The sequence below is a fragment of the Malania oleifera genome, chromosome 2 (genome assembly GCF_029873635.1).
Source record: "Malania oleifera isolate guangnan ecotype guangnan chromosome 2, ASM2987363v1, whole genome shotgun sequence".
NCBI classification, from domain to species: domain Eukaryota; kingdom Viridiplantae; phylum Streptophyta; class Magnoliopsida; order Santalales; family Ximeniaceae; genus Malania; species Malania oleifera.
In genome coordinates, this window is record NC_080418.1 from 97396238 (window position 1) to 97406041 (window position 9804).

The window sequence follows — 9804 nt, forward strand, 5'->3', positions numbered from 1 at the left end:
TTTTCAATATTACTTGTTTTAGCATCCTTTCGGGAAAATTCATCACTAGTTTCACATGTTGTTTATGAAATAAAATGAGGTTAGATTAGAAGATAATAAAAAAAAATGAAAGAAAATGTGTGAAAGTTAAGTAATAAATTTGATTCTTTCAAGTCAATTTCATTCAATTCTTATGTGACAATCGTACTAATTTGCTTGGTAAACAAGAATGGAATATAATAGAATAAAATTAGTTTTTACAATTTTATAAATTCACCATATAATTTTTCATTTTCTTGAACTTTCAATCCATTCTATTCTAATCTACCAAATATAAACTAAATATTGTTGGCAATCCAAGAGCCAAGTCTTTTATTAGTAAATTTAATGCCAATGGAATAGAATGATCATTATAATTTTACAAATAGTCATATAATTTTTTATTGCATTGTAGTCTCAATCCATTCCATTCTAATGTATCAGATACAAGGTACGATTTTTTAACAATCCAAGATCCAAATCCTTTATTAATAATTTTAATGCCAATGAGTAGGATATTGACAAGAGAATTCAGAGCAATAGAAAGGAGCTCCCTTTGTAGAGAGAGAAGCACAAGCACATGAATACATACTTCAGCCATACAACTTTGAGAGCTCATCTTTGAACTTGGCTTTTAACTCTTCCCTCTTTAGTTTCAGCGCAGCTGTAACTAATCCTGCCTCAGGTGTCCACGGCTCCGGCATCAACTTTATCTTCGCAGGAAGTTCAAACTTGTCCAGTTTGGCATCTTTTGCTACCTGTGCAATTAGCAAAATGCTCTTAGCTCTGGAGCCAACTTATTTAAGAGTTCAACAAATAACATGCTATAAAGAATAAATTAATAATTAAATAGCAAGGCTCGCCCATGAGTGAATTTTCTTTGTTATGTCCAGGGATGAGATTTAAATCTCATTTTTTGGAAGGATGTTCTAATGACTTATTGGTAGGGGTGAAGCATGTTGGTTGTGGCAGTAACGATGGGAAGCTAATCCATTTGAAGCAATGCAAAATATGAGGCGAATGAGAGCCACTTAGCTAAACCACATTAAGGAAACCAATTTCCACAAAAAAGAATTCTCTTAATTTTGAATTTCAGAATGGTGCTTAAATTGGAGGTTTCGGTTCTGAGGAAAATGTAAGAGAACCCTGCAACGTTCAGTAAGTCTTTTTTTTTGGCTTGACAATAGAAGAAGAGGTGAAAACATTGGCTTTTATTGACTTCACTATATTTCAGTATACATATATAAAGGGTTTGAGCAAACCTTGGAAAGGGATTGTAGCACCTCCTTGACTGCCTCAACTTTGTCACACAACTCAGAAAAATCTCTATACTTGATGCTAGCTCCTTGAGCCCAACTCTCAAGGCTCTCACGTGAAGGGACAACAAGAGCTACACAATAGCTACGGAAGGGATCAGCATGTACCATAGTGTTATCCACATAGTTACTAGTCTTCAGTGCTGCCTCAACCTGCAATCATGCATCAGCTAATGAATACCCAGGAAAGTTATAGAAAGTGTTTTCTCAGGGACCTGCCCATTCGAAATAACAGACACCTGTATTCACCTTGCCTAGGGAAACATACTCCCCATGTTGTAGTTTAACAATATCTTTCTTCCTATCAATAACTTCTAGTACCCCATCAGGGTGAAACCGTCCAATGTCACCGGTATAGAACCATCGCATGCCCCTCTCATCAATCTGCAGCAGTGAATTGATCGATTAGGCCAGTGTTAGCTGGATTGAAGTATAAAGCTGCAGCAAACATTCATTTGCGCAAATATTATATAGAAACTATTATATTTGTGTACATATCCATGAATTAAAAGACATTACCTTGTACATCTCATTAGTTTTTTCTTCATCGTTAAGGTAACCAGCAGCCACACTGGACCCCCCGATTACAACTTCTCCCCTGGGCATTGGTTTATCAGATGTTTTATACCCACCCTCTTCCCAAGAAACAAGCTGCACAATGAAATTGAGCAAATCCATTGGTTAATATGTTTTGTATTTCTCCAATAACATTATCTGGTATTTTTGCTGTGCTTTGATGAAATAAGAAGCTGTAAAGGATGAAAATACAGGTTTTGAGATTTTCTTGTTTTCTCCTTCGACCAAAATGAAAATAAATATATTTAATATGACAACTGAGGTTGTTTTTTTTCTTTTTCATTTTTAATTTTAATACAAAGCACTAGAAGAAAATATGTTTCCATGTCAAAGCCTGCATGTAAATAGGAAAATATGGATGTCCCTTGAAAATTGATCACCCAACGAATAGGATCTGAAATGATTCCCCCAATGTTTTCCCTGCATTTAAGTGAATATATTGTTTTCTAAGCAGGAACTACATAAATGCATTTTTTACTTGCTTGATAATTACAGCAATGTCCCATATTCACCTACTACAATTTAAGAAATAAAAATCATTGGACTTCTACCGATTCCTAGGATTTCTAGACATCTCCTTGTTAATAATATTGTCCCACATTCATCAACATATGAACTTGCATGGTTTGGTCTTATTGTGTGCTGAAAGGGATAATGTGACTCAGGTGATAGTGTGGTTGTGGCAGTAGTTGGTACTTGGCGGTGGCAGTGCAGTTGAAATAGTCGTGGTCATGGTTGTTGTGGCACGTAGAGATCGCAACAGTGTGACAAGTGCACTTTTGACATTAGGATATTAGGGTAGATGATTGTAATGGCCTTGTTGTAGCATTGTGACTGGCGACAATTTAGCGCTAATGCTGATAAGAGTCATGTAGAAGGTGAGAGCAGAGTAACAGACGACAAATTGATAATTTCAAGGCAACCTATTTGTTGAGAAAGGCAAACATTCCCTTTCAAAGAATCCAGTGCTGACAAGTTGCTAGCAACATTTGCCACTATCAATGGCTTTAGTTATAAAACAACACATTCTCACTTTCCAACCCTATTTCTTATGGTTAAGAAAAAAATATGAAGTCAAATTGTAGAGAGATTTGAACACCCAATTTCTAAAGCAAGCCATGCCAACTCCAACAGAAATTGTAACATCTGTGATATGTTTAACCTCCTATTAACACATGGGCCTTTGCACATCCCATAAAAGTCAGTCTGTGACTCTACATTGTACTAATAAGAAGCTTCTACATATTAATTTTTATTAGAAAACTTAATAATCTGTATATTCAAGTTGTTTCTAATTAGAATTTGATGAAGTCATTGTGTGAATAAAATTAACAAATATATTAGTAGCCATGGCTATGCCATTGGCGCTAGCCAAATAAATCAGGCAACTGATTGCAATGATCTAACAGTAGGGTTTGCTCTTTTATCCCTTTTTGGAATTTGAAAGGATCAGCATACCTTGGCATTGCAACAAGGAAGAGGTGGACCAACACGACCCACACTCAAGTCATCCCACTCCGAAAATCCAGCTCCAGCAAACGTTTCAGTCAAACCATAGCCTATTGCAATACGGGCCCTGCAGGACACTCAATGCAGAAATTTAACTATATTTTTCTTTTTCAGGCACACTTCGCAAAGCAATAGGAAAATTGGTAAAGTAATTAATAAATTGACATGTGAGTTTATGACTAGTTGTTAGAATTGAAGACTACATCAGCATAGGAAAGAAACTGAAATCGCTGGACAGTTTCAATACTGACCGAACAGTGAATCATATTCATTAAAATATGCACATTGTTAATGACTTTATAGTCCAATACTCTTTTATATTCAGTTTATAAACTGGTACACTAAACTAAGGACTAACTGCATTTTGACATCTGAATCTGAATATTAATTCATTCATCTCTGCAATATCCCCCTTTTTTTGGTGAATCGTTGTTTTGTACATTTAGAACACCTAGCTGAAATGTCCAACAGAAGGCCTTCATTTTGTGGATCCACTTCACTTGAAAGGGAAACTTAGGGTTCAGTGTTACTTCCAAGAAACTGAGACCATTGTTTTTTCTCTCACTGGTACAACAGGTGACAATGTATATGTTTTTCCTTTTTCTTTTTCCTCTTATACAAAGTCTCTGGCCCTTCCTTTTAAAAAATAAAGAACTGGTAAATGATTACCTCGATCAACATCGATAGCATTTACGTCTACAAAAAATGGATTAATAGTAACCAGACCCCATGTCCTCAACTAGTTGCATTTTTTCAGTGTAAGTTCCAGTCTCTACCTATGCACGCATTCATATTGCTCTGAGAATTTTGAGAGGAAATCCTCTGAAACCAAATCAAATAAGTTGAAACTTGGCTCCAGGAAAGGCAAGAAAAACAAAGAAAGATTACTCTAGCCCAATTATTCGTCAGACTTCTATAAAAAAAGGATAGAGAATCTCCAAGAAAGAAATGGATACCATTAAACATTCACCAGCTGTGATTTCTGAGCCTAAACTCAGTTTCATATAAAGCTAGTCAGATTGAACAGTCCTCCCTGTGGAACCTCACCAATTCGCTGTGACAAGCGCATTTGAAAGGATTCCACTTTTTTTTATATCAAATCTTTTTATGTGCCAACATTTTGTAATTCCCTATTTTTTAAGTTTCAAAATCTTTGCAAATAGAAGTACTTTAAACTCCTAGAGACTGCCATCTTGCAAAATGCTCTAAAGATAAATCAGTATATAATGGAGTAAATGTGAGAAATTCCACCCACAACATCCCCCAAGTAACTAGTTGAAACTAAATGATTAATCATTCAGTAACATACAAGTCCTAACTTTCAAGATTCATAATCTAATATATGAACATTAAACTTCAGGATTTGAGACTAGTTGGCCATTAAGTTCCTAAAATACATTCCTAGTCATGAGTTTGGTTTATTTTTTAAAAATTTTATCCCCAACCCAAAACATTTTGGCATCATGCATCAGTGCCAATATTAGGCACACAAACAAGTTTCCTGGAGCTATACTGTAATCTCAAGATGTAAAATAATTACCCCATGCAGACATTGATAAATCTATGCGTATCTCTGGACAAAGGAGCTCCACCACAAAGTATATACCAAATGCGTCCCCCAAGTATAGATTGTATCCCTTTGAAAATGAGAGCATCCCATAACATTTTCTCTAGTCCCCAGGCCCCTAGCCAACTTCCTTCTATGGCTGCCAGCCGGCGCCTGTATGCGATGTTGAAAAGTTTCATAGCTAACCCCCCCTTCTTCTCAACCTAAGTACATTGATACAATTAGGAGGAAGCAATTATGTTATAATCTCTTCAAACAACTACACATGCATAAAAGTTAATGCCATAAAACCAACTACATAACAGCAAGTTTTCTGAATCAAATTCAAACCTTTCTCAGAACCCCATCCCGAACACGGTCTAAAATAGCAGGAACTGTTGTAATAATAGTGGGCTTTAACATGGACACATCGCCGCTGGTTCCTGGTTTTACTTTATTGGAAGAGTCTAACAAAGTCAGTGGAGAACCATACCCAATGGCACTACCTGTAGCAAAAACCACAGACTGGACAAACACAACAAGCTTAGAAGTGCAAAAACGATATCCATTACCATGGGATAAGGGAATAATTTCAAAATGAGCGTACCTCAGCTGCCAATTCCAAAACATGAGCCAGAGGCAAATATGCCAAGTAAACATCATTGTTCAATTTGGGAAGCACATTCATAACTCCAGTGATCGTCGCAACCATATTCCCATGAGTAATCATAACTCCCTAATTTATAATATGTCACAAGATTAGCATAGTGAATCATGAGAATTAGTAGTATGAGAAAATGTTTACTTAAGTTTTGGTTGTGTGGACCAGAAGTTTAGAAAGTTAGATACGCACAGAACCACAGGCACTGCCTAATGGAAATAAAAGTCAAAAATCAAAATGCTGGAGTTATTAGAGCATCATGGTCCTACGGATACTGACAGTTGAACTCTTTCCTATCAGCTTTGTGCATGCATACTAAGCAGTGGTACATATTTAGTCCTTCCCCGCAAAATAATAATCTTTTTCTTATTTTCTTTCCAAATCATTATTTTGAGGACTACCACTTTAAGCAAAGTGCTCTTTCCTCTGCAGTCATTACAGTGACCACTCAGCAGAATTTACAATCTATGGTTCCAGATTTACCCTGTTGCTCCGTAAACACAACTAAAAATGTAAAAAAAATGACTAAGCTGTAATATACCTTTGGTAGACCTGTACTGCCACTGGTGTACATGACCACACCAATATCAGTCTTGGATGGCAGTCTTGGAAGAACAGGATTTGCCTTCCCAATTTTCTCAACCTCGGAGAAAGACACAACGGTCCAATTGCGCATAATTTCGGAGAAGCCTGAATCACTCATAGTTACATCAGCTTCAAAGTAAATAACAGTCTTTACAGTTTCCAGTCTTGAACTTATTGCAGCCAACTTTTTCAATTGCTTGAAATCACATATCAAGGTAGACACTTGAGTCTGTAAAAAATTTAGTGCCATGACATGATCTGGGTTACAGCGGCTTAAATATCACAAGATGTGCATGCAACTACACTGCAATATTGTCTCTAAATTAATCTCACAAAAAAAACAAAAATTAACATGAATAGTTATGTTCCCACCTCATTAAGTGAGTGGACTAGCGCATCCTCGCCTAGAGACGCATAGACAGTGACAACAGTAATATTTTGCCGGAAACATCCCTGGTGTATATTAAAAAAAAAAAAACACTCATCGTAGCCAGTATCACTTTTACAATTTACGCTCAAAATGAAAGAAACAAGGTAGGAGAATTTATTGGCAAGGCTACCTGAAAAGCAATAAGCCACTCTGCTCGAGTTTCAGAAAAAATCCCAGCACGCTTGTCGACATCATGACCTAAATTTACGAGTCCTGAGGCAAAGTTGCAAGAACAATCAAATGCCTCTCCATAAGTTTTCCATTCATACTCCCCCAAGTGTAGCTTCTCAAACTTCTTCCCATCTTTAGCTTCGACAAACTCTCGGTTGATCAGTTTTCTTGACCCTATAAATCGTTTTTTAAAATGCTTTTGACAGGATTGCTCAAACAGAGCGGCCGCAGTTGTTGCCCCTTTCCAGGGAACTTCAACCAATTCAGGAAATCCGATATGGCGCATTGCAATTCCCTCCTCTCCACCAACTTCCACCCGAACTCCTCTTTGTTTCAACTTTTTCTTTCCCATGCCTAAGAAAAGCAGCAAAGGCACAAGTATGCCAAGAACAGCTGCGCCCACGATCCCACTCCAAGCTGACAACTCATGACCGTATGCCCATATTTTTTCTTGCTTCAGTGAGTCCAAACGGCTTCCCGCCAAATTCTCCATCGTCTATGACTGTAAATCAATAGATAACAATCCCCTCCGCAGGCAAATCAAAATCCCACCTGGGATAATATTTATCTATTTATCGAGAGGCAAAATTCACCTGAAATATTGGCGACGAAGATTTCCGAAGTTCAATGTATACTGATCATCTAAGCATCAAAGGAGACACTGCAAAGAACAAACTGCAAATCATCAACATGCGTGCTTAAATTTCAACAAAAACAATTCATACTAAATTTATTTAGTTATGTTCGGATAAATAACTGCCTTCAACGGGCAATTTATACATTGAAATCAATGAGAGCAAGCCAGCCACTGTTCTCGAACATATCGGAATCGTCAAAAAGTCGACTAGACTTTTTCTCTTTGTTTTCTTTTCTTATTTTTTTCTTTTTCCAGCTCGGTGCGCTTAGAAAGCGAGCAGATCTTTTTAAACTCTCTTAGATCAACCACAACAAAAAACAATGAATATTTTAGCAAACACTGAAACTGAAACATTTCAAGATCGGAAGCAAGCTCACCACCAAAACTCTAGAAAATTTCCTTCTGCATTGACGTCTTGACAGGGACTGAGCAGAGTCAGAGAGTCTCCGTCGGCCTTCACTCTATCCAGCTAAGTCCAAAGAGTACAACGGCATTGCGACGGAGCACACCATTGTCGCAATTATACAGTCCACTTTATATACTAACAGCAGCTAATGTGAAAATACCACTTTGGACTGAATATACAACTACGTAAAGGCGCCCGCCTCGGGGGTGTTTTCGGTATTTCAGCAAGAGAAGTGCAGGCCAATGATCCGGAGTAAAGGAGGCGCCGGCACCACCACGTGTCGTAAGGGAAGGGATAAAGCGGTTTTGCGTGTACCGTTTCCACAGGAGAGGTTGCGCGTGAGGATATGACGTGGCGCCCGGAGATTAGGGAGTGACGGCACAATAGACATATACGGGCACGCATCTCAATAGTCCCAGAGTGGGTGGCAAGTGGTCGATACGTTAGAAGATTCTTAGATGTGTAAGACTTGCCACCTGGAATTTGTTTCATGATCTGTAATTTATTTTATTTTAAATTCCTGGCTACAATAATGATATCTTAAAAATAATGAGATTTTTTTTTAAAATAATTTTTTTCGGTGGTCCGATTCGCCCGGATCCGAATGAATTATAAACCATAATTTAATTTCTGTTGACTCCATTTATTTATTTATTTATTTATTATATCATTTTAATACTAATTCACAAAAGTTATGCCAAATTGTTGAATTTTTATAAGATCCGTTTGACCGTTATTTATTGAAAATAATTTTTTGAGTGAGAGAGAATTAGATTTCATTAAAACAAAGATACGATTCGTAAGTAATTATATCGATCATGTGAACTGTCTTATTTCTTTTTGAAAAATAACTGTAAATTAAAAAGATGAATTTGACGAACGTCATTGAATAAAATAAACAATGTTGTGATTAATTTTTTAAAAAACAAATAATAAAATAAAAATATTTATAATATGTTTGAGAACCGAGAATATAAATTTCAAATCTTAATTTAATTTGTACAAATCTAAACTCAATCAAATATATATAGAATTATAATGAACTCTATTTAAATTCATCCAGATTTAAATTTATAGCTTAATTCTCATACAAATTAATTCCATTACTTTTGATTATTTATGAGCAAAAATAGCATCAAATCAAAAGTCAAAAAAATGAAAAATCGGATATATTGGAATCAATATAGATTTCCTATATTGCTCCTACGTCAAAAAAAAATTTAAAAAATAAAAAGCAATTATCCATCTTTATGCATTGTTAATTCTAGGCATCCAAACAACATTAAAATTTATGTTTTAACTACGATTTAAGTTCCATTTGAATTAAGGATTTTACCCGATGAAGGAAAAGAAAATGAAATTAAGAAGAAAATATATTTTGTATCATATTTTATTATATATATATATATATATATATATATATATATATATGAAATTTTCTTAAAAATTAAAAAAAAATTATTCTATAATGAGAAAAATCAGATGCTACTGATATAAAATTAAAATTACATCTAATAATTTGTCCTTTATCTTATCACCTTTCTCATTTTTCGTAACTATCAAATATGAAAAAGTAATTTCTTTCATATTTTCCTTTGCTTCGATGCACTAATATTTTCTAAGTTCCAAATTATAGTTTAGGGCATAAGAAGAAGATTTCTATCATTCGAATATATAGTTTTCTATCATTCAAATTCTTAAACAAGTTTGAGCTTCAGATACTTAAGAATCTTTAACAAAGAATAAACAAGAAAAGAAAAAACCATACTACCATCACAATTGTAAGAGGAAAATTAAAAACATTTGTTGACCCCAAACTTTTTAATTAAGAAAAGATATATTTTACTATAGAAAATATTCTCATCATTAGTTTGAAAGTTAGAGACCATAAATTTCAAATCTTAATTTGATTTGTACAAATTTAGATTGAATAAAATAAAGAATTATAA

General features: G+C 35.2%; 1 protein-coding gene across 2 annotated transcripts; it reads right to left on the bottom strand.

Annotated features, from left to right (window-relative positions):
- Window positions 1-395: 395 nt before the first annotated feature.
- Window positions 396-8080, bottom strand: LOC131147737 (long chain acyl-CoA synthetase 8). 2 transcript variants are annotated; one of them, XM_058097280.1, is made up of 13 exons: window positions 7827-7970; window positions 7406-7473; window positions 6772-7314; window positions 6584-6664; window positions 6168-6440; window positions 5573-5701; window positions 5317-5490; window positions 4960-5189; window positions 3369-3486; window positions 1854-1985; window positions 1584-1718; window positions 1281-1487; window positions 396-776 (listed from the first exon to the last, which is right to left on the bottom strand). In XM_058097280.1, exons 3-13 carry the CDS (start codon window positions 7303-7305, stop codon window positions 612-614), a joined length of 2178 nt encoding a protein of 725 aa, XP_057953263.1. In that variant the 5' UTR covers window positions 7306-7314; window positions 7406-7473; window positions 7827-7970; the 3' UTR covers window positions 396-611. The 2 variants fall into 2 exon arrangements, with proteins under 2 accessions (XP_057953263.1, XP_057953262.1); XM_058097279.1 differs by having other exon boundaries at window positions 6772-7473; window positions 7827-8080.
- Between the last annotated feature and the right edge of the window lie 1724 nt (window positions 8081-9804).

What these genes read in the sequence shown, in the direction of transcription:
- LOC131147737 (XM_058097279.1), bottom strand. Translation starts at nt 7,305, where the DNA reads ATGGAGAATTTGGCGGGAAGCCGTTTGGACTCACTGAAGCAAGAAAAA. An exon ending in TTTTGGAATTGGCAGCTGAG is followed by an intron (nt 5,491 to 5,572) that starts GTACGCTCATTT and finishes GTGTTTGTCCAG; the next exon opens with TCTGTGGTTTTTGCTACAGG. An exon ending in TTCCTTGTTGCAATGCCAAG is followed by an intron (nt 1,986 to 3,368) that starts GTATGCTGATCC and finishes TTCATTGTGCAG; the next exon opens with CTTGTTTCTTGGGAAGAGGG.